At 42.3% G+C, this 25,896-nt stretch overlaps 1 protein-coding gene across 1 annotated transcript in view; it reads left to right on the plus strand.

The window, feature by feature from the left end:
* Positions 1 to 25,896, plus strand: part of SLC5A12 (solute carrier family 5 member 12) — a 280,241-nt gene that overhangs the window by 30,763 nt on the left and 223,582 nt on the right. Inside the window, exons 2-3 of the mRNA XM_073573874.1 lie at positions 1,356 to 1,421; positions 11,326 to 11,377. Of these exons, the coding sequence (XP_073429975.1) occupies positions 1,356 to 1,421; positions 11,326 to 11,377 (118 nt within the window). The remainder of the gene's footprint in view (positions 1 to 1,355; positions 1,422 to 11,325; positions 11,378 to 25,896) is intronic.

A 25,896-nucleotide genomic window follows, 5' to 3' on the forward strand; every position in this document is an offset into this window, starting at 1 on the left:
CACCGCAGTGAAGGCCTGGCAGAGCATCAAAAAGGAGGAAACACAGCATCTGGTGATGTCCATGAGTTCAAGACTTCAAGCAATCATTGCCAACAAAGGGTTTTCAACCAAGTACTAGAAATGTACAGCGTCCAGCATTCTGCACCAGCGTCCAGCATTCTGCCCCCGTGTCTGCATTCTGCCCCAATGTCCTGAATTCTGCCCCAGTGACCAGCATTCTGCCCCCATATCTGCATTTAGTCCCATGTCCAGCATTCTGCCCCAGCATCCAGCATTCTGCCCCAGCGTCCAGCATTCTGCGCCATCTAACAGTCTGCCCCGGGCCCCCCGGATCGCCGCTCTCAAAAATAAAAACAAAAACAGGTTCTTCTTACCTGGCCGTGCTCCAGCAGCGAGACTCCTTCCCTCCACGCAGCTGAAGCACGCACTCGCCGGCTACTGACAGTGACATCAGACGCCGGAGATGTGCGCGCTGCTGCTGACTTCAGCTGCCAGCCTCCGATTGGCTGTTGGCTGTTAACTATTGACGTGCGGGCCAGCAGGCCCGTGTGTCAATAGCGTTTAGCTGCCGCAGCACCACGCTAAGGGCCTGGTTTACCTGCTGGAAGGGGCCCGGTGAGCAGAGGAGACTGGGCCTGATGCAGGCCCCCTCTGCCCACCGGGCCCCTTATGCCAGTCAGGGCAGTAATGCCCTGATGGCGGCCCTGATTAGATGGTCTGATAGTCCTTCAGAAATCATGAACTTTGCCTGACAATAGTCTAGTGTGTGGACCTCTAATGCTTTACTAAGGGGGCCTGTTTTCTTCTGTTTACCAGTGATTTGAAAGTTTCCAGACAATGGTTTAGCTGATGACATTGGTGTTATATTTAAATGGATCAGGGTTAAAGCAGACGCAAATGAGAAAATTATGAGTGATTTTGCAAATCACACTCTTCGCAATCCTGATCAGAGTGTTTGCACAATGTGATCTTATTCTCCGAGAAGATGGAGAAAAAAAATTCTCCTTCATTCTGTGAGTCCTTGGTCATGTTTTCCATGCACTTGCATGGCTGAGTGCAGTCTGAATATCAGATCAACCTCAGGCATGCTTGGGCCAAGGAAAGAAATCGGACATGTGCACAGCCTCATAGAATAACATTAGACGGGGTGTGATCCCATGTTTTGCCGGATCGTACTCAGACCGATAATGGTTGCCTGCACTAGCCCTTATTCTCGCTCAACAAGTACAGCACACCAAATATTGGATGAATAAGCAAAACACAGCAAATATTGTTATAAGAATTGTGATTAAAGTATTGTAAATTTATTCTAATATCTTCAGTATTTTAATATTTTCCTCTTGTCTTTCCTATAGTACCTAGAACTCCGATTTAGCAGAGTTGTCCGTTATGCAGCGACAATAATGTACATTGTGCAAACGGTAAGAACCTTCAAATATTCATCATGAACTGTAAAAAGAAAGCAAAATATACATTGTTGCCAAGAAAAAGATGTATATTTTGCTACTTGGCTTACTGCCACAATATTACTGTCAGTACAAGACATTCAGTTTTCAGCTAAAACAAAATTGGATAACCATGGATGTGACATCCAAAAACTGGAATGGGATCTGTCCAAAGTATAGACAAGATTATTGACATTTGTTTGAAAAGTAAAAACTTACTTTTGGGCAATGTAGATTAATTAAGGAGTTATTCTGCCATTAATAACTACAATGACTCATAATTAGTGATGAGCGAGCGTGCTCGGATATCATGTTATCCAAGCATGCTTGGGTGTTATCCGAATATCTTGGACAAGCTCAGATAATGTGTTTAAGTCACTGCAGTTGCATGTTTTGTGGCTGATAGAAAGCTGCAACACACGTGAGGATTGCCTATTTGTTAGGCAAATCATGCACCCCGAATGACTCGAACATATTATCCGAGCACACTCAACATACTCAGATAACACCCGAGCTTGCTCAGATAACATGTTATCCAAGAACATTAGCTCATCACTACACATAATCCTGTTCAATAACATTTGGAAAAGTTCCATATAGTATCATATAATATAGACACATAGTTACATTGACAAGAGAACATGGCCTGGGAGGGGAACCAATTCAAACAAGAAACCCTAAACGAGGGGCAAATGTCTCCAATTTAGATTGTGTGCTGTTGGAATGCTCTCACAATTTGAGAATTAAAATATTAAATAAAGACATACAAATTGTAGTGAAAATCATGGATATAAAGTTAAAAACTAATAAATATATTAAAAAGTTGTTGCACTAATTAAGGTAGAAAACATTCAAAACGACTTCACTCGAATAGTGATAATAAAATTAGAACTTTATTAATTCTTCCACAAATACAATAAACTTAAACTTTAAAAATAGTTAATAAAAATAGAGAAACCATAATAATGTCAATTCATGTGCCAAGTATCATGGTCCAAAAAACAGTGCCAGTTTCTCTAATTCAAGAAAACTGTTGTAAGATCTCTGGTGAGGTCCATGGAGGCACATGCCCCTTTTAACCCCTTTCTGATGTTTGTATGTACACATAGGTTTGTGCGTGGGCGATCGCTGCTGGGTGTCAGCTGATTCTCACAGCTGACATCTGGCACTAAGTGCCAGGAGTCATCACACACCGCTCCCAGCACTTTAGCCCCCTAAATGCTGCGAGCAAACATGATCGCAGCATTCTGGGAGCCAGCAGAGGCATGACAGCCCCTATACCTTTGGATTGGAAACCCAAGGTCGTGACGAGGGAGCCCGATCGTTGCCATGGTGACCCATTGTTGTCACAACGACATCTGGGCCACCAAAGCTGGGAAAGTTGCTTAATGATGCACAGTGCTTGGTCAGAAACTTCCTCTGTCAGCGCAGAGATGACAGTTTCAACAGTATGGGGAAGCTGCCACATCCCCATTCTATCCAAGCAATCAGCCTGAAAAAATGATTGTCCCATAGTGGGACTAAGTAAAAAAGTTAAAAAAAAAGTACAAAATATTTTTAAAAATAATTGTAAAAATATTTAAAACTTATATAAAAACAATAATAAAAAAACAAAAGATATTTTATAAATATTTGCATGAAAAATTATTTGCAAGCAAAAAATATAAACAATAAAAGTACACATATTTGGTATAGCCGCGTCCACAAACGACCCAACCTGTAAAATTGCCCCACTACTTAACCCCTTTAATGAACACGATAAAAAAATTAAAGACGAAAAAAAAATTCTTTCATCATATCGCTGAACATAAAATGGAATAAAACATAATAAAAAATACGGATATAAATGATTATGGTACCACTGAAAAGGTCATCTTGTCCTACAAAAAACAAGCTGCCATACAGCTCCATCAGCAGAAAATTAAAAAAGTTGCGGCTCTCAGAATAAATGGATGCAAAAATAATTATTTTTTTCTATAAAATAGTATTTACTGTGTAAAAATGCCAAAACATAAGAAAATGATACAAATGAGGTATCGCTGTAATCATACTGACTCGAAGAATAACACTGCCTTATCAATTTTACCACACACAGAACGGCATGAACCTACCCCTGAAAGCAAAATTCCTGAATTGCTGTTTTTTTTGTTCTGCCTCCCAAAAATCAGAATAGAAAGCGATCAAAAAAGTCATGTGCCTTAAAAATGGTATCAATAAAAACGTCAACTCGTCCTGCAAAAAACAAGCCCGCACATGATTCTGTGGGTTAAAATATGAAAAAATTATAGCTCTCAAAATGTGGTGATACAAAAACTATTTTTTGCAATAAAAAGCGTCTTTTAGTGTGTGACAGCAGCCAAACATAAAAACCGGATATAAATATGGTATCGCTGTAATCGCACCGACCCGAAGAATAAATCACTTATACCACACGAGGAATGACGAAAAAATTGAAATCAATTCTTCTCCTGCTGTTGATTTCCACATTACTGGTAGCACAAGGGCTCTGGAAAAACAAAATGGCTCCTCAACTGCCAAAAGAAATTCAGCAAATTCTGCACATCCAAATGCCCCCCTCCCTTCTGAGCCCCTTCTGAGTGTAACTAAATCATATCTTTCATCTACGATTGGCATTTCTGAAGCGACGAGAGCCCACCTAACTTACAGGTGCATGTCTCCAGAAGTATGGGCTGGGCATAACATACTGGAGATTGCAATGCACTGGTCACTACAACATACTGGTCACTACAGCGGCAGTTTGCAATTTTCACTCAGCAACATTAATTGCTGCTTATTTCTGAAAAATAGCCATAGAGTCAAAATTGTCATTTCACCTGTAGATAAATTCCCCAAGGGGTATAGTTTCCAAAATCGGGTCTCTTGATGTGGGGATTCTGCTCTTCTAGCAATTAGGGCTATGTACTGTATATGGTGTCTGCAAACTGTTCTAGGAAAATCTGCACTCTAGGTGGTTAGTAGTGCTCTGTTCCTCCCGAGTCTCTGCATATGGCTGAGATGTACTGTACAGCCACATATGGGGTATTGCCATGCTCAGTAGAAATTATGGGTGAAATTTTGGTGCCATTTTTACCCACTTCCTGGGGCTAAAATCTGGTATAAAATTCTGTGATACACCCGTGGTGTCAATATGATCACTGCACCCCTAGATTAATTCATTGAGAGGTGTAGTTTGTAAAATGGGGTCACTTATGGAGGGGTTCAGCTGTTCTTGCACCTCATGGGCTCTCCCAGTGGGTCATGGCACCTGCAAACCATAACAGTAAAATCTGGCACTACTATTTTTCCTCTGCTCAGGATAGATCCCTCGTGCTGTCTGCCTCTGCAGTCTCCCATTCTGGTCTGGCTGCTGTGGGTCCTGCTCATTGTGGACATCAGTTCCAGTGTTTTGCTCAGGCTCGTGGTGTACCTTTGGTTACTGCTGGCTCTCCAGCCAAGTGTACGGTAACCAGTGTTTCACAGGTGGAACCTCAAGTCCTTGAGTCTAAGTCCAGATATTGCTGTACTGAGCATGTCTGTGATGTGGCGTTTTCCTATTGGTGGTCGGACGTCAGCTCTGGTGAGGTGGATGCTCTGGATTGATCCATGGGCAAGGTCCTGTCCGACTGGACATGAACTTAGTGTATAAAAGGATCCCCAGCGATGCCCGCGGGTGCGCTAGTATCATTGATGTGTGGTTATGTTTGTGGAGTTTATACCACTCTGCCTTGGCATAGCATCTGAAGTTTGCAGAGCATGTCCAACCCATAGTTAGGGCTTAATACTCAGCACCTTTTTCATTACCGTGTGCTACTGACACTGCAAGTTTAGTCCATGCTTTGTGCTTTGACGAATAACAGGACTTAGCACTTAGTACTTGTTTGTACTGTTCCTCTCTGTTGAGTAACAGAGCTTGGAACTCTGCTTTTTGTTCATGCTGAGTGGCGTTAACTCTGTGTGTTTGAGCATTCGCTCACCTTGTGTACCGCCATTGTACACTAGTGGCAGTTTTACATCTCTGCACGTGGGACCCCAGGTTGCGATTGCACGTTATCATTTATTTTATTTAGTGTTGGGTCGCTCTCCCGGGGCCGTGGGGGTACTCGGTACCGGGCCGGTGTCAGCGGGACGTGTCACAGCAGCGGTGACCCGGATCGTGGCCCCAGGCGCCCAAGCAAATGGCGGGGGAATGGAAATGGTGGAATATAGTTAATGGAATAGTTTGTGACACCACCTGTGGTGTTCGGCAAGGGAGGTGTTAAGCCGACACTGCAGACAGATCCTCCGGGACAGATGGTGTGGTGCAGCAATGATGTTATAGCCCTCCACAGGCAGGGCTGTTGTCCCAGGGCAGGATAGGTGAAGAGACACTTAGATGGTGTAGTGTTTTGCGAAGGGGATGTAGCAGTGCCAGGCGGACGGACGCAGGAAGGAATGGAGGACACCAGAGCATGTAGTTCCAAAGCTTTACTTACAGTCTGTAGTGCCCGCTTCCGTGCCGTGTCCTCTGGGTCAGGGACTCAGTCAGCCTCCAGGCAAGATGGAAAGGTCCCTTCCAACACTCCGCCAACTTATGTGCCTTTTCTGAACATCTCCTCTATAGCGCCTTTAAGTGTGAAGATCTCCTAGTACTGAGTTACACTGGAGTTCCTCCTGACAGATGTTCCCAAGAACTCTACTTGTACGACAGACAGCTGTAGCCTGCTTCGGGGACTCTCTACTCCTGAGTCCCGGCTCTCTATCCATGTTGCTGTTGTGCCCCCAAGCCTTAGATGGGAGTAGTGCATTTACAGCCCACTACTCCACCGGTGTCTGCTGCAGAACCATTAGTGTCCATACAACCTCGGGGACCGGGCCCTGGCCTTGCGCTTAGAACTTCTAGGCAGGGCTCTTCCTCTAACCCACGTCCTCTGTGTTCCCTTTCACTCCTACATTCCGTACTTGTCTTTCTCTCCTATGGAAGCTCAGGCTTCGGTTCAATGTCTTTCTCCTTCTTTCCTTTCCCGTGCCTGCTGGCTCAGATCACTGAGGCAGCTGCCCCACTCCTTCCTCCATCCCTCTTCCAGGGATCCCCACTCCTCTCCGAGTGGCTTCCTCTCTCAGACTCCCTGTCTGACTGACTGACCTCAGTCCTAAAACCTTCCCGCTCTTTTATATGTATTCTCAACTCCACCCACCTCCCAGCACGTTTAGTGTTCCAAGCAGGGAACCACCAAAGGTGCTCTGCTTCTCTCTAAGCAAGGAGCCGCAATGTGGTTTTGCTGAACTACTCTATTGTGTGGAGTGCGAGTGTTGGAGAGCAGTCAGGAGCCTCCAACTTACCTGGATGGTGGGGCACCACACCTTAGGAGAAGGTGCAGTACCTCTGTGGCGACTGAGCCTCTGGGGCGCCACAGTGCAATCTGCCAACCCTAACGCACTGTGCCTGAAAAAATATTTCCCAATTACATGTAGGTATTGGCGTAACTCAGTTAAAAAAATGGACCTCAGTTTGCTGTAAAAAAAGAATTCCTATTAGCACTTAGAAAAATTAAAAACTTGGGGCTAAAACAACATTTTAGTGTTAAAAATGAAATTTATTCTTTCTTCACCACTCAGTGGTATAAAATTCTGTGATGCACATGTGGTGTCAAAATGATCATTGCACCACTAGATGAATTCATTGGGGAGTGTAGTTTGCAAAATGAGTTCACATACAGTATAAGGGGATTCTGTTGTTCTGGCACGTCAGGGGCTCTGCCAATGTAACATGGCACCCTCAAACCATACCAGCAAAGTCTGAACTCCAATATGGTGCCTCTTCCCTTCTGAGCTTTGCACTGTGCCTCAAAAATATTATTTCCCCACAAATGGGGTATCAGCATACTCAGGAGAAATGGCACAACATATTGTATGGTGCAATTTCTTACCCTTATGAGAATGCCTAATTTGGGGCTAGAATAACATTTTTGTGGGGAAAATGTGATTTTATTATTTTTATGGCTCAATGTTATAAACTTCTGTGAAGCACCAGGGAGTTCAAGGTGCTCACCGTGAATCTAAATACATTCCTTGAGTGGACGAGTTTCCAAAATTGGATCACTTGTGGGGGGTTTCTACTGTTTAGGCACATCACGGGTTTTCCAAATGGGACATGATGTCCACTAATGATTCCAGGAAATTTTACATTCAAAAAGTCAAATGACGTTCCTTCCCTTCTGAACCCTGCCATACATCCAGCAGTAGTTTTCTCCCTCATATTGGGTATCAGCATGCTCAGGAGAAATTGAACAACAAATTGTTTGGTGCAATCTCTCCTGTTACTCTTGGGAAAATGCATTATTTTGTGCTAAAAACATATTTGTGGGAAAAATTTGATTTTGCTTTATTTTTATGGCTCAACATTATAAACTTCTAAACTTCTGTGAAGCACCTGACGGTTCAATGTGCTCACCATACATCTACATCATTTAGTGATTTTCACTGTTTAGGCACATCAGAGGCTCTCCAAACGTGACATGACGTCCACCACTTGTTCCAGGAAATTTTACATTCAAAAAGTCAAATGCTGCTGCTTCCCTTACGAGCTCTACTGTGCACACAAGCAGTGGTTTTCTCCCTCATATGGAGTATCGGCATGCTCAGGAGAAATTACAGAACAAATTTTGGGGTCCATTTTTTCCTGTTACCCTTGTCAAAATGAAAAATTTGGATCTGAATTAAATGTTCCTTTTTTCCACATTACAAAAATTCCTGTGAAGCACCTTAAGGGTTAATAAACTAATTGAATGTGGTTTTGAGCACCTTGAGAGGTGCTGTTTTTAGAAAAGTGTCATGCTTGGGTATCTTCTATCATATAGACCCCTCATTGTGACTTCAAAAGTGATGTGGTCCCGACTACCTATAAAAAATGGTTTTGCAAATTTTGTTGTAAAAATGAGAAATCGCTGGTCAACTTTTAACCCTTATAACTTCCTAACAAAAGCAGTTTTTGTTCCAAAAATGTTGTTCTTGTAAAGTAAACATGCGGGAAATATTACTTAACAACTATTTTGTGTGACATACAGTATCTCTGTGATTTAAGGGCATGAAAATTCAAAGTTGAAAAATTGCAAAATTTTCCAAATTTTTGCCAAATTTCTGTTTTCTTACAAATAAATGCAAGTCATATCAAAGAAATTTTACAACTATCATGAAGTACAATATGCCACGAAAACACAATCTCAGAATCACTGAGATCCGTTGAAGCGTTCCAGAGTTACTACCTCATAAAGGGACAGTAGTCAGAATTGTAAAAATTGGCCTGGTTCATTAACGTGCAAACCACCCTTGGGGGTAAAGGGTTTAAGACACTCCAGACTCAATAAGAGTTATGTGCCTCTTAATGAATCAAGCACCTCTGACTCCAAGATGCCAAAAGTAGCATGAGCAATACTGTTAACGAATAGGTGTTAAAGAAAAAAAAATAAATTAAAAACATTACAAGAAAGTATATCCCCAACCGATCCTATCTGCTCCTAGGAAAGAAGGAGGGAAAAAAAGATAAAGATGAAAACACAAAAATATAGATTTGTCCATATTTGTACCTTTTTCTCTTTCTGAGAGTCGTTAATAAACTTTGACGTTCTCTCATTTGCATAGCCATGATTTATAAGAATGAACCAGAACTGAAATGTAAGCTCCCCAGATGACCTCAGTGTTCTCTTTGACAAAAATAAACTTGTAGTCCTAATTGTGCCAGCATCACTGTGCCTATAGCAATTCAACTCATGCCACTATAAAAACAGCACCAAAATTTCCCATAAGAGTCTACTTCTTTAACTCCACCACAATTAGTCATAGTGACACATTACAGTAGCAGTCATAGCACCTTTATAGCAGCAAAATACCTTGTCACCACTGCTTTGTTCACAACTAGCACACAGTTATAAATGTAAGTGGACTATCAGCTGCAACTCACAATAATTTTCCATTAATTCAATCAATATACTTATGCTGCAGCTGATCTTATTGGTTAAGATGAGAAAATTGATTCAATATGAATCAATTTTGAGTCCAATTTTATGAAATTTTAATTCTAAAAATTTGCAATTTGATTCTCATAAAATGAACTGGATTTTTTAAACAATGCAAAAAAAATTGCTCATTCACAGAAAAATGATATGACCTCAGGTGCAACCATGCAGGATTTCCCATAATGCCTTACAACTGTTATATCACATTATATAGCACAGCCATTCGGAAGAAACTATCACTTCATTTATAAAAGCCGATGCATTGAATGTAGAAGCTATTTTATGGTGAGTATATGACAGTGAGACTACACAAGAACTCACAGCTCAGCAATAGAGATAGAAAGAGGGAGCCCTAAAGGATTGGACAAATAATGAAATCTAGCAGTCTGCAAATAATGCAGAGATTCAATTAATAGGGTGATATAGATAGAAGAGATGCCAGCAGTAGTGACAGACTCAGTGTGACTGATGAGTGATACGGTGAAGCTGGCATCTGTCCTCCTGTATTTGAATTTCATTTACACATTTTAACTTTTTCATTCATAATTTTGCATGCACTAAAAAGCAGAAGCAAGGCAGCACAATACTTTTACAGAAAAAAATCTGATAGTGTGCTTACTTGTCACATGTGACTTTAAAGAGTTTTTTTCATTTCTTGCACTATCCTTTTTTGTGAAAGAGAATGATAGTTTTTAACAATTCAGAAGAAAACTACTCAACATCCAGATATTTTACTGCAAGCGCATACCGGAGAAAATGCTTTTCGCATACTTTTTTTGCATATCCATTTATAGTTGTGCTCAAAAGTTTACATCAACTGGCAAAATTTTTGCTCTCTTGGCCTTTTTTCAGAGAATATGAATGATAACACCAAAACTTTTTTCCATTCATGGTTAGTTGTTGGGTGAAGCCATTGATTGTCAAACTACTGTGTTTTCTCTTTTTAAGTCATAATGACAACCCAAAACATCCAAATGACCCGGATCAAAAGTTCACATACCCCATTTCTGAATACCGGGTATTGCCCCCTCTAACATCAATGACAGCTTGAAGTCTTTTGTGGTAGTTGTGGATGAGGGTCTTTATTTTCTCAGATGCTTAAGTTGCCCTCTCTTCTTGGCAAAAAGCCTCCAGTTGCTGTAAGATCCTGGGCTGTTTAGCATGAACTGTGCTCTTGAGATCTCCCCAGGATAGCTCAATGATATTGAACAAGGATGCTGCAAAGTGGCACGAAGGAGATGAAGGATTGACACTGTAAATAAATTGATCATAGCACTAGGGTAGATTTCATAGAGAGGTTGTACATTTTACTATAACAAATATGCTAGGGACATGATTTTGTGCCACTCACTGATATATATGCATTATGTTTTCCTACTTTGTGATGCATCACCTGTTTTTTTACTGCCGCCTTCTTTAGAGATTGCAAGCACTCCTCAACTGGCAGTTATTGGAGAATCATGTGATCATAGGAGGAGATTGATTGATGGACATGTCAGGTCACATGCCCCCCCACTCCTACCTTACCATCTGCTAGCAGCCATTTTGACGACAGCAACTCAGTGTAGTCCATGAGGAAGCCTGCACATACAAGAGATCCTGTAATACATATACAGTACGGTATATTAATGAGTGCCACAAAACATCCATAACACATTTGTTAAAATTAAGATGAAGTGGCAGCTCTGTAATGTAGATCTTACGAATAGACGTTTTAAGGAAATCAAGTCATTAATCTATCCCATCATACTTCTGTTGAATGAAACATCTTGTTACTGAGTCTTAGTACCAAGATTTAATATCAAATCATTGTAGAAGACATGGATAACAAACTTATTCTGAGTTTCCCTTCTCCAATCTAAAACCTGTACTGTAATTTCGATTTTTAGATCCTTTACACTGGAGTGGTTGTCTATGCACCAGCATTGGCTTTGAATCAGGGTAAGTCAACATATGAGCCTTCCATAGTCGCTCTCATTAGTCTGACTTTACAAAATATTTAGTCGTGTATTTAAGTCCTTTCTATGTGTGCTGCAAATTACGTATGCCTGTCTATGTGTGATGCATATGCCGGGTGCTGGTGTATGGAGCGGGCTCATCATATGCCTGCTACAGTAGCAACCAGAGCTAGCCCTGATTGCTGATGTTACATTACATTTAAGGTGCAAGGTCATGGTGGTGCACTATTTTGCACACCAATGGCCCTCTTTCCCCATCAATGCTGTCACAGGATGCTGATGGTTTGCCATCAAAAGATCAAAGAATTGAAAGTTCAAGTCCCATACTGGGACTAAATAAAGAGGTAAGAAAGAACAGTGTAAAAAAAAATCAAACCACCGTTCTTTTTCAGCCACCACACCTTCCTTCCAAACTGTAATATAAAGCAATGTCATATTGTTCCCTAAAATTGTAACAATATAAACATCCTCTCACCATGCAAAAAAGTAAGCGCTCACAAAGGTCCAATGAATGAAAATAATGGAAAAGTTATGGCAATACAAGTAAATTATTTTTTAAGAAATCTTTGAACTTGTTTTAACGCTCAAAAAGAAAAATTGGCTGTTGCAGGAAAAGATTAAAATGGAACTAAAATAACTAACTTTTCAAAGTCTCGGTATAACAGTTAAGTAGTAGGTAGGTATCTTTCTAAATGTAGTTACTTAGGCATTAAACATGTGAACTCTGTAAGATTAATATCCCTCTATTACAAGCTGCCTGCCATAAGGCAAAACACCACACGTCCAATTTGGAACCATCATTATTCCTAATTATCCATTTCCAAACTGTTACATATGGCATCTTGACCTGTGTCCTTACTATACGGTGATTCTAAAATGAATCATTCTAGTCTTCATCTCGATCATAAATCATTGATGTAATTATTCCCTCTTATTACCTGTCCATATGTTCAGAGATTGTTACCTGGACAGATACTCAATTCTAAAGAAATGTGATAGATTGATTCATCAGATTGGGATTCTCAATCTATCAAGTTAAAGAAATGTGATAGATTGATTCATCAGATTGGGATTCTCAATCTATCAACATTTCAAATGTAAAAATCCCATGTATGCAATGACCTTCTTGTAATAAAGCCAAGTCATGCTAATATTGTGGGGTACTGAGGTATTTTGATGCGGTGTGAGGTGCTGGTCTGGTGCGTGGTGAGTGATCCCTCTATCATCTACTAGTTTTTTTAATGTTTTTTTACAGTTCCGATAACCCCAGTCCTCCAGTTTCAGTTTGCTTTAAAAGGAAACTGCTTTGTTCAACCTTCCTTGGTCGAGAGCTAAGTGTCCACTATTGCTTCTAGTACCTGTTATTTTCTACAGCCCTCATGTCACTGCAGCCAATCAGTGAGCTTAACAGCTCTTATCAGCTTATTCCATCAACTCAAACAGCGCTGTTGAGCTAAGTTTTAGGTGCCGTGCTGTTGACGGTACTTAGACAGTAACATACACAAAGATCAGCAATAGAGACTTAGTGCTGAACCCAGGGAGGTTGAGTAGTGTCACTACTTTTTTTTCTTTTTAAACAAACTCTTTTGGTGTTTCAGGAGTTTTCCAAACTCCCTTTATGCATAGCAAGGGTTGCAATTACCTGACATCTAAAAGGTGTTCCAATTAAAGACCTTTATTTCCCATTGGCTTGATATATTAAAAGCCTCAGTTGAGCAGTTCCATTAGAATTCTCTCTTCATTAGTTGAATGTAGTATGGAAAACCAGGAAAAGCAGTCATTGAGCATGTGCAGTTATTTTCCCACTGTAAACCAGACAGTCTGCACTCCTCATCTACATGTCTCACACTGGTAACACCTCCTTTCATGTAAACTATTCTCTGGAGGCAGATTCTCAGGGAGATCTATGTTCATACAGCAGATCGTAACGGCTAATTTACATATTAAGAAAAATGTGAATTTCTCTGGAATAATTCATCGGATTGCAGATATCAAGGCATCATTTTATTCCGCTTCCTATGACCTGCACACCTATATAGATGGCATAGGAGGGTTGATCTGACTTGACATATTCCTTTTAAGTCCTTTTCATCCAGACTAAAAAATGTTGAGGTGCAAAGACTTATAAAATCTGAACATATTCAAAACAGGCAAAAATCACAACAAACGTATGACTATAGATTTTGTGGATGCAAAGCAACAACTTACCATATATCATATACAAGAGACAATTCGAAAAAACAATTGCTCAAAAATTAGAAAACAAAAGACAGATACTTACCTTATGTGACATATTTCACAAAGTAGCGATTTAGGTTATATATCTCTAACATGCAACATAAAGATATTATATTGCACCTGTATTGTTGACAAAGTACACTTGTTGATAAACCTGTCCTCGGTGAACATACTGCCAAGGAAACATTGTTGTGTTTGGTTTATTCTGTGGACAGATATTGAGCATGACCATTGTTAAACACAATTGACCATCTTGACCATTGTTAAACACTATTTTTCAGTTTATGTATCATCTAAATAATTATGTAACTTTGAATATACAGACTTTACCTGTATCCAGAGTTGTATTTACAGTCCTGTTGGATGCTAAGGGAATTTTTAAGCCAAAGTTTAAAATTTTTGTGGAATTGCAAATTTCAGGAAATTTTACTCTAAGTTGATTCTCTGCAGATTGATCACCTCATCTCTGCTATCAAGTATTATTGGCAACACTAAGGGATACTGATAAAAAAAAATATTCAAGTAAATTAAAACAAGTAAAAAGAAATGGTACTGAAATTACAAATAATCAGAGACATCATGCCATAGAGTACCAACAGTGCAAAAAAAAGGGTCTGTAAAAACACAAGATGAGAAAATTATTAAACCCGCTACAACAATGGCACAAGTCATATATAATAAACAAAGGATCAATGAACCCAACACTGCAGATATGTGGTTTTACCATATGTGGTTTCACTGACTTGTGGAGTTGAGTGCATCTGTTGGCTGCAGACCTGTTTGGAGTGTTACCTGCAGTCGTTAAGTGAGGCCTGTAGATTACGTCATTTTATGACGTTCTATTGGGACCCACGTGACCGCAGTATTCACTCTCCATTAGTAACACGGGTCTCTTTGGCTGGCACATGCGCCGTGACTTTCCACGATACACTGATTCAGCATTGTCGGCGCACACGCCGTTTCACTCTGTTTTTGACTTAGCTGTAGCCACTGATTCATTTCCTATTTCATCGGCGCATGCGCTTGTTTGTTTCATTGTGTGCTGCAGTGGCTTTCTATGTCACGTCCGGTTATAGCCGCTGATTTAGTTTCACTTTTAACACATATGCTTATTGGCTGTTTCAAGCCCACCCACTGTTATTTGTCCTATCACAACGAGTCTGTGACATATTTATACATGACATGCCCCCTGCCCTAACCCGGCTCCTGAAAAAAGATATTGAAATGAGCGTCAGGGCAGCAGGGACGCCAGGATCTCCATGTGCATTATATTGGTAATGGCTTTTAGCCTCTTTATTTGTTCTATAAATGTTTATATCGCCATGCATTTTATATAGGGACTAATCTAGCCCACTTATGAGCACATTTTTTCATGATAACCATCATAGCTATATCTATTTTTTATGTGAGCACCTTAGCACTTTAGCCTAGGATAATGGCATATGTTTACATAACCCCATATCTGCAGTGTTGGGTTCATTGATCCTTTGTTTATTATATATGAATTGTGCCATTGTTGTAGAGGGTTTAATCATTTTCTCATCTTGTGACACTACTGTTTTTACAGCCCCTTTTTTTGCACTGCTGGTACTCTATGGCATGATGTATCTGATTATTTGTAAATTCAGTACCTTTTCTTTTTACTTGTTTTTAATTTACTTGAATAAAAACATTTTTTTATCAGTATCCCTTAGTGTTGCCTAGTTTTTAGGAACCCATCTTGTGATTCATGTATTTTGAGGGGATACATCCCATTTAATTAGGGATTGAATTATATTTTGGACTTCATTTGTGATTAAATATATCAAGTATTGCCAGGGGATGTAGTAGTTGCTGCAAGTGGAATGCAATATTGAATTGTGCCCATTCAAGTGTTTATAGGGCATACAAACTGAAAATGTCCCAATGGATCAGCAATTTAAAGATTTATTCTAATACACAGTAGATAAAATATAAACTAAAAAGCACATAGCAGGTACTGGACAAAATGAGACAGAGTATAACATGTAAATCACATAAACACAAGAATTTTTACAGTTTCTAGCTACACGATCCATGAGCAGCATGTATCAGACATGTATGATTAACTCTGAAAGGCTGCAGTGTTTTAGAGAAAAACATTCTTTCAAAAGCCACCAGGGATCAAGACGCACAGAAGATTAATCAGACAGATTAGTCAGATAGAGATATTCCTTTCCAACAAGCCTCCAGTGCAACTAAATCCCCGAAGGCTTTTTAACCCCTTTCTGCCATGAGACATACTATACCATCCATGTGCCCTGGGACCGTATGACCATGGAGGTATAGTACGTCTCAGCGATCGGCCGTGCACACGGGTGGTGTGCAGCCAATTGCGGCCGGGTGTCAGCTGATTCTCACAGCTGACACCCGGCACTAAGTGCCAGGAGCAGTAACAGACTGCTCCTGGCACTTTATCCCCTGGAATACTGCTATCGAACATGGGTGACAGCCCCTCTGCCTTTGGATCGGAGACCCCACAGCATGACGCAGGGTACCGATCGCTGGCATGGTAACCCGATGTTGTCATGATGACATCCGGGTTACCAAAGCAGAGAATCTTCCTGTCATGCGCAGTGCATGTCAGGAAGTCTCTCGGGTCAGTGTGCACTGAGTGCAGCGCTGACAGCTTATATGGCATGCAGATGCTGCTTCATCTGCATGCCATATTCCGTGCTTCATGCCGTATTCCGTGCTTCATTTCAACATGTGAATAGGTTTGGTTGCCCGCTTTAGGCTTTATATACTTTTTCCATCTTTAATTGCTGGGCTTCTTTCTTTGTATTTAGCAGGGCCGGACTGGGACTAAAATTCAGCCCTGGCATTTGAAGTTACACAGGCCCACTAGTCACATGGTGACTATATAATATCTTTGTACACTTGTAGTTTACAAGAAGTGAGAGAAGATTAACACGACTATATAACATGTAGTCATAGCTGTGCCCAGTATTTCAGCTCAGTCCTATTTATTGCTTTTAGGTACAGTACTCTTCCCAAAGCTCTGTTCTCTTTTGTATGCATGGTGACAGAATTCCTGGCAGAACTGCTCTCTATTGGGCAACCAGACCCCCTGGTCATAGCCGCCCCTATCATACCTCCCAACTTTTGAAGAAGGGAAAGATGGACAAAGACTGCGGCACGCGCAGCGCGCCGCTGCAAATTTTGGCCACGCCCAGCCACACCCATTTCACAAATAGTCACACCCATGTCCACACCTAATCACACCCATTTAGCACTGCTGATCACACTGACTGGTACTGAGGGCACAGTGGCTGGCATTATGGGCACACTGACTGGCACTAAGGAAGAGAGAAAACAGAGAGAGAGAGAAAAAAGAAAACAGAGAGAGCGAGAAAGAAAGGGGAAAGAAAGAAAGAACAGTGAGAGACAAAGAAAGAACAGTGAGAGACAGAGAAAGAACAGTGAGAGAAAGAAAGAGGGGAAAGAAAGAAAGAACAGAGAGAGACAGAGAAAGAACAGAGAGAGAAAGAAAGAAGTAAAGAAAAGAAAGAAAGAACAGAGAGAAAGAGAGGACAGAAAAAGAAAGAAAGAGGGGAAGAAAGAACAGAGAGAGAAAGAAAGAACAGAGAGAGAAAGAAAGATTCTACAAAGATACTATAGCAGCCCGGCTCCCATTGTAGTGCCCACCTGAGCCTCCCGGTACAGGACCTATCATGATCCGCTCACATGGCCGGCATCCCCGATTCCAAGGCGATCCTGCTGTCTGCGCTGTCGGAGGAGGACACGGTGATGGATCTGAAGCATTCCTGGTTCCGTCACAATCTCCTCAAGAAATTATCTCATTTCCGGTCAGCTTCCAGCACATCACTTCAGGTGGAACGTCATGTGTTCCGCCGTGTTCTCCTGTGTCCGTGGGAAAAGCACGCTTCGTATGCTTTGTACACACTTGGCTCCGCTCCGTACATCCCGTACACATATGGCTCCATTCCATACACACACGGCTCCACTCTGTCCACCTCGTACACGCGTGGCTCCTCTCCGTACAACTCGTACACACAGGGCTCCGCTCCGTACACCTCGTACACACGGCTCCTCTCCATACACCTCGTACACGTGCGGCTCCTCTCCGTACACCTCGTACACGCGCGGCTCTTCTCCGTACACCTCGTACACGCGCGGCTCCTCTCCGTACACCTCGTACACGTGCGGCTCCTCTCCGTACACCTCGTACACGCGCGGCTCCTCTCCGTACACCTCGTACACGCGCGGCTCCTCTCCGTACACCTCGTACACGCGCGGCTCCTCTCCGTACACCTCGTACACGCGCGGCTCCTCTCCGTACACCTCGTACACGCGCGGCTCCTCTCCGTACACCTCGTACACGCGCGGCTCCTCTCCGTACACCTCGTACACACGGCTCCGCTCCGTACACCTTGTACACACGGCTCAGGAAGTCTCTGACGTCAATGTGCACAGAGTGGAGCGCTAACAGCTTATATAGCATGCAGATCTGCATGCCATATAAGCGATCAGCCTGGACAAAATGAGTGTCCCATAGTGGAACACAGTTAAAAAGTAAGAATGAAGTAAAAAAAAAACAAAATAAAATAATTGCAAAAATATTCTAAAAAATAATAGAATAAATATTGTTTTTTATTTTTTTAACATTAAATCAATATTTCAATAAAAAAATCTAAACAATAAAAGTACACATATTTAGTATTGCCGCGTCCGTAACGACCCAACCTATAAAACTATCCCACTAGTTAAGCCCTTTAGTGAACAGCATTGAAAAAATAAGGCAAAAAAACCAATGCTTCATCATCATACCGCTGAACAAAAAGTGGAATAACAGGCGGTCAAAAAGAGATATAAATAAACATGGTACCACTGAAAATATCATCTTGTCCCGCAAAAAACAAGCTGCCATATAGCTCCGTCATAGTCAATTCTGAGTTGAAAAAGTCAAACGGTGCTCCTTCCCTTCCGAGATCTGCTGTGCGCCCAAACAGTTATTTCCCCCCACATAAGGGGTATTGGTGTATTCAGGACAAATTGGACCACAACTTTTGGGGTCCAATTTCTCCTGTTACCCTTGTGGAAATAAATAATTGGGGCAAAAAGATCATTAAAATATGATTTTTTATTTTTATTGTTCTACGTTATAAACTTCTGTGAAGTAATTGGGGTTCAAAGTGCTCACCACACACCTAGATAAGTTCCTTAGGGGGTCTAGTTTCCAAAATGGTGTCACTTGTGGGGGGGTTTCCACTGTTTAGGCACATCAGGGGCTCTCCAAACTCAACATGGCATCTGATCTTAATTCCAGCCAATTTTGCATTGAAAAAGTAAAACTGCACTCTTTCCCTTCCAAGCTCTGCTATGCTTCCTTAACCCCATAGAAAACTTATGGAGGGAGCTGAAGTTTCGAGTTGCCAAGTGACAGCCTCAAAATCTAAATGATTTAGAGATGGTCTGCAAAGAGGAGTGGACCAAAATTCTTCCTGACATGTGCACAAACATCATCATCAACTACAAAAAAATGTCTGGCTGCTGTGCTTGCCAACAAGGGTTTTGCCACCAAGTATGAAGTTTTGTTGCCAGAGGGATAAAATACTTATTTCTTACTGCAAAATGCAAATATATTTATACAATGTGATTTTCTAGATATATTTTTGATATTTTATCTCTCAATGTTAAGATTAATCAACCCTTAAAACTATAGACTGTTCATGTCTTTGTCAGTGGACAAACCTACAAAATCAGTAAGGGATCAAATATTTATTTCCCCCACTGTACATGGCTGAAAAAATACAGTCAGTGCCTGATACATGCTGCCCATGGATCAGGAAGTATATATCAGCTGTTAAGAGGGGCATCACTAGGCACTTTGATTCAGGGCCTACACCCAAAATCATAAGTGCAAAGCTCAGAATTTCTAGTGCCACACTTAGAATCATAGAATCGTAGAGTTGGAAGGGACCTCCTGGCCATCTGGTCCAACCCCCTGCTCAAAGCAGGATTCACTGTTATGAGTTCATTTTCCCCTTCCCCATTGAAGTCTGATGAACTCCCTTTTCTGGTGAAGGAAGGTAGTGAGGCTGATTACCAAGCACCTGAGCTGGGAGAGGATGACTGGGCGACGGGGATCTCTGACTGGATATAAGGCAGCCGACGCCCTTCTGCCTCGCTGGTGATTTCTCTGTGGAATTCTAGGAGACCAGTCTGATTCCTGCTCCTCAAAAGCTAAGTTTTCTGCTTTGCCTTTTTGCATTTGTGTTTTGGTTTTAGTTTGCCTTGCTTTTCTGGCTTCTGCCATTCCCTGCTGGGGTGAGCTGAATTCCTTTTTGTCGGTTTGCTCTGTCTTCAGAAAATACCTGAGTACTGACATAGTCTTTTTGAAGCCTAGCGTCTTCAGGGCCTTTTTCCCTGTCAGTCTGTTGGCTCTTATTTTGATAGGGTTTTTCGCGGATTGCAGACAGCAGCCTTCCTATCCTGTCCTATCTAGTTAGCTTGGGCCCCATCATTTGCTCAATCTATCTTTCTATCTGTGTTAGTGTTTTTTCTTCTTGCTTCACCGTCATTATTTGTTGGGGGCTGCCTATTGCTTTGGGGTCTGCTCTGGGGCAGTTTAGATTTCCCATTCTGTCTTTAGGCTAGGCAGTTCTCCGGCTGTGATTGAGGGGTCTAGGGCATCGTAGTAACCCCCCACGGCTACTGCCAGTTGTTGTTGATAGGTTCAGGGGTCTGCAATCCGATAGCTGCCAACTTCTCTGGTTTTCTGGACTTAGCTAGCATTTCTGTTTTTGCCTCCTACGTGTGGAGCAGCTCTCTGCGGAAGTGCGGGGAATTTCCGCCTATCTTGCTCATTCACATGCTGCTGAACCAAAGATCCCTACCCCTGATGTGTTTTTTGGGGATCGGTCTAAATTTTTGAATTTCAAAAATAATTGTAAATTATTTTTTGCCTTGAAGCTTAACTCGTCAGGGAGCTCTGCACAGCAGGTTAAAATTGTCATCTCTTTGCTGCGTGGAGATCCCCAGGATTGGGCGTTTTCTTTGAAACCTGATGATCCTAGTCTGACTAATGTGAACGCATTTTTTCAAGCCTTGGGGTTGTTGTATGACGAACCTAATGCTATTGATCAGGCTGAAAAGACCCTGTTGGCATTGAGCCAGGGTCGAGATTCTGCTGAATTGTACTGTCAAAAATTCCAAAAGTGGGCGGTCCTTACTGCCTGGAATGATAATGCCTTGGCAGCTCTCTTTCGGAAGGGTTTGTCAGAAGCCGTAAAAGATACTATGGTGGGATTTCCTGTTCCCTCTGGTCTGGACGATTCTATGTCATTAGCCATTCAGGTTGATCGGCGTTTACGTGAACGCAGGACTGCACGAGAGGTGTTGCCACCTGTTGAACAAGTGTCTGAACCTATGCAATGTGATAGAGTTTTGTCCAGGGAGCAACATCAGGAGTTCAGAAAGCGTAATAAGCTGTGTTTTTTTTGTGGAGATGCCTCACATATTATTTCTGTCTGTCGTAAACGAGAGAAACGTTTTGCACACACGTTTTCTGTGGGTGGTGTTCAACCTAAGTTTCTTCTGGCAATTACTCTGATCTGCTCCCTGTCCACATTTTCCGCCAAGGCTTTTGTGGATTCGGGAGCAGCCCTGAACCTAATGGACTTGGATTTTGCTAAACGTTGTGGATTTTCTATGACACCTCTGCGGACGCCTATCCCTTTGAGGGGGGATTGATGCTACTCCTTTGGCGAAAAATAAACCTCAGTTTTGGATCCAGGTGGTAATGTTGGTCGCCCCAAACCATCAAGAAAATTGCAGATTTTTGGTGTTGCATAATTTGCATGATATCATTGTTCTGAGGTTTCCCTAGTTGCAAATTCATAATCCAGTTTTGGACTGGAAATCTGTGTCTGTGGTGAGTTGGGGTTGTCGGTGTGCCCTTAGTGAGGCTCCGGTTTTTTCCACCTCTCCTCAGTCGCATGATGTTCCTGACTATTTGGCAGACTTTTATGATGTATTTAGTGAGAATGAATCTGCGTCTTTGCCTCCTCATAGGAGTTATGACTGTGCAATTGAACTGAGCCCGGGGTGTAAATTTCCCAAGGGTCGGCTTTTCAATTTATCTGTACCCGAGCACGAGGCTATGCGATCCTATATTAAGGAGGCATTGGAGAAGGGTCATTTTAGACATCCTCTTCACCATTAGGTGCTGGGTTTTTTTTCGTGGCCAAAAAGGATGGTTCATTAAGGCCTTGTATTGATTATCGTGCCCTCAACAAAATTACTATTAAATATCAGTATCCGTTACCCCTGATTTCGGATCTATTCTCCAGAGTTAAAGGTGCTTGCTGGTTTACCAAGCTTGACCTCAGGGGGTGTATAATCTTATCCGCATTAAGCATGGGGATGAATGGAAGACGGCGTTTAATACTCCAGAGGGACATTTTGAGTACCTGGTGATGCCTTTTGGGCTCACTAATGCCCCTTCTGTCTTCCAGTGCTTCATGAATGACATTTTCAGAGACTTTGTGGATACATTTTTGATTATCTATCTGGATGATGTTTTGATCTTCTCCAAGGATTGGGATTCTCATGTGGAACATGTTCGGACGGTGTTCTGGATCTTGAGGGAGAATTCCCTGTATGTCAAAGGATCGAAATGCCTTTTTGGGGTACAGATGTTTTCATTTTTGGGATTTATATTGTCTCCGTCAACTACTGAAATGGATCCGGCCAAGGTACAGGCCATTTATGATTGGGTTCAGCCCACTTCTTTGAAGGCCCTCCAGAAGTTTTTGGGTTTTGCTAATTTTTATCGGAAATTTATAGCAAAATTTTCTAGTATTGCCAAGCCATTGACTGATCTGACTAAGAAGGGTGCTGATGTGTTGAATTGGTCTCCGGAGGCTGTTTCTTCCTTTCAGGAGCTGAAGCAAAGATTCACTTCTGCCCCGGTTTTGCGGCAACCTGATGTCTCACTCCCGTTCCAGGTAGAGGTGGACGCTTCTGATATTGGTGCAGGAGCTGTTTTGTCCCAAAAGGATCCTGTAACATCTAAAATGAATCCCTGTGCTTTCTTTTCCCGAAAGTTCTCTCCATCTGAATGTAACTATGATGTGGGGAATCGGGAACTGTTGGCCATGAAATGGGCATTTGAGGAGTGGAGACATTGGTTGGAGGGAGCTAAACATCAAGTCGTGGTCCTCACCGACCACAAGAATTTGATTTACCTGGAGTCGGCCAAACGCTTGAACCCTAGACAGGCTAGATGGGCCTTGTTTTTTACACGTTTTGATTTTGTGGTCTCTTTTCTTCCTGGCACTAAGAATGTCAAGGCTGACGCTCTTTCTAGGAGCTTCTTTGCTGATTCTCCTGTGGTGACCAAGCCTGCTACCATCTTAGGCGAAGGGGTAGTTCTTTCTGCCATCTCACCCGATTTGAGACGTGCTCTGGAAGAGTTCCAGGAGGACAAACCTGAGCGTTGTCCCAGTGGAAAGTTGTATGTTCCTGACCAGTGGAAGAAGAGAGTGATATCTGAAGTTTATTGCTCTGCATTGGCTGGTCATCCAGGTATTTTTGGTACTAGAGATCTGGTGAGTCGGTCTTTTTGGTGGCCCGCCTTGTCTCGTGATGTCAGGAATTTTGTGCAGTCCTGAGGGACTTGCTCCCGGTCTAAACCTTGTTCTCGCTCTAGTGGGTTGTTGATGCCTTTGCCGGTCCCCAGGAGGCCATGGACCCATATTTCAATGGATTTCATCTCTGATATGTCTGTCTCTCAGAGAATGACTGTTATTTGGGTGATTTGTGATAGGTTCTCTAAGATGGTTCATCTTGTACCACTCCCCAAGTTGCCATCTTCTTCTGAGTTGGTGCCCCTGTTTTTGCAACAGGTGGTTCGCTTGCACGGGATTCCTGAGAACATTGTATCTGACAGAGGAGTTCAGTTTGTGTCTAGATTTTGGAGGACGTTCTGTTCCAAGCTGGAAATTCAGTTGTCCTTCTCCTCTGCGTTTCACCCTCAGACCAAGGGGCAGACGGAGAGAACAAACCAGACTTTGGAGTCATATTTGCGATGTTTTATTTCCGCTGATCAGGATGATTGGGTTTCATTTTTTGCCCTTGGCCGAATTTGCTTTAAACAATAGAGCTAGTTCTGCCACTTTGATGTCACCTTTTTTTTGTAACTTTGGGTTTCATCCTCTATTTTCTTCAGGGCAGGTGGAGCCTTCTGCCTGCCCAGGTGTTGACACTGTGGTGGAGAGAATGCACCAGATCTGGGACCAAGTGGTGGATAAGTTATCTCTCTCCCAGGAAAAGGCCCAGCGGTTTTCCAACCGACATAGGACCGTTGGTCCCCAGTTTAAGGTGGGTGATATGGCTTGGTTATCATCAAAAAATATCGCTATGAAGGTAGCTTCTCCTAAGTTTAAGCCTAGATTTATTGGGCCTTACAAGATTTTGGAGATCATTAATCCGGTCTCTTTTCGGTTGGCTCTTCCTGTCACATTTAAAATCCATAATGTGTTTCATAAGTCCTTGTTGAAGAGGTTTGTTGAACCAGTAGTTCCTGGGGTGGCACCTCCGGACCCTGTATTGGTTGAAGGTAACATGGAATATGAGGTAGAGAAGATACTGGATTCCCGTCTGGCTAGACGGAGACTCCAGTATTTGGTTAAGTGGAAGGGTTATGGTCAGGAGGATAATTCCTGGGTCTCTGCCTCTGATATTCATGCCAAAAGATTGGTGCGTGCCTTTCATTGGGTTCACCCTGATCGCCATGGTGGTGTGGATGAGGGTTCGGTGACCCCTCCTCAAGGGGGAGGTACTGTTATGAGTTCATTTTCCCCTTCACCATTGAGGTCTGATGAACTCCCTCTTCTGGTGAAGGAAGGTAGTGAGGCGGATTACCAAGCACCTGAGCTGGGAGAGGATGGCTGGGCGACGGGGATCTCTGACTGGATATAAGGCAGCCGACGCCCTTCTGCCTTGCTGGTGATTTCTCTGTGGAATTCTAGGAGACCAGTCTGATTCCTGCTCCTCAAAAGCTAAGTTTTCTGCTTTGCCTTTTTGCATTTGTGTTTTGGTTTTAGTTTGCCTTGCTTTTCTGGATTCTGCCATTCCCTGCTGGGGTGAGCTGAATTCCTTTTTGTCGGTTTGCTCTGTCTTCAGAAAATACCTGAGTACTGACATAGTCTTTTTGAAGCCTAGCATCTTCAGGGCCTTTTTCCCTGTCAGTCTGTTGGCTCTTATTTTGATAGGGTTTATCGCGGATTGCAGACAGCAGCCTTCCTATCCTGTCCTACCTAGTTAGCTTGGGCCCCATCATTTGCTCAATCTATCTTTCTATCTGTATTAGTGTTTTATCTTCTTGCTTCACCGTCATTATTTGTTGGGGGCTGCCTATTGCTTTGGGGTCTGCTCTGGGGCAGTTTAGATTTCCCTTTCTGTCTTTAGGCTAGGCAGTTCTCCGGCTGTGATCGAGTGGTCTAGGGCATTGTATGAACCCCCCATGGCTACTGCTAGTTGTTGTTGATAGGTTCAGGGGTCTGCAATCCGATAGCTGCCAACTTCTCTGGTTTTCTGGACTTAGCTAGCATTTCTGTTTTTGCCTCCTACGGTGACTCATTCATAACAATTCGCTAAATCATCCCAGTCAGATGTCTGTCCAGCCTCTGTTTGAAGACTTCCATTGAAGGAGAACTCACCACTTCTCGTGGCAGCCTGTTCCACTCATTGATCACTCTGTCAAAAAGTTTTTTCTAATATTTAATCTGTGTCTCCTCCCATTCAGTTTCATCCCATTGCTTCTAGTCTTTCCTTGTGCAAATGAGAATAAAGATGATCCTTCTACAATGTGACAGCCCTTTAGATATTTGTAGACAGCTATTAAGTCTCTTCTCAGTCTTCTCTTTTGCAAACTAAACATTCTCAAATCCTACAACCTTTCCTCATAAGACAGGGTTTGCAGACCGGTCACCATTCTGGTTGCTCTTTTCTGAACTTGCTCCAGTTTGTTGATGTCTTTTTTAAAATGTGGTGCCCAAAACTGGACACAATATTCCAGATGAGGTCTGACCAAAGAGAGTAGAGGGAAATAATGACTTCACGTGATCTACACTGTATGCTTCTGTTAATACATCCTAGAATTGCATTTGCCTTTTTTGCTGCTGCATCACACTGTTGACTTATATTCAGTCTGTGATCTATTAGTATACCCAAGTCTTTTTCACATGTGCTGTTGCTTAGGCCTATTCCTCCCATTCT

This window comes from Dendrobates tinctorius, unplaced genomic scaffold, assembly GCF_039654945.1.
Source record: "Dendrobates tinctorius isolate UK_male_01 unplaced genomic scaffold, ASM3965494v1 ptg000037l, whole genome shotgun sequence".
Lineage (NCBI taxonomy): Eukaryota > Metazoa > Chordata > Amphibia > Anura > Dendrobatidae > Dendrobates > Dendrobates tinctorius.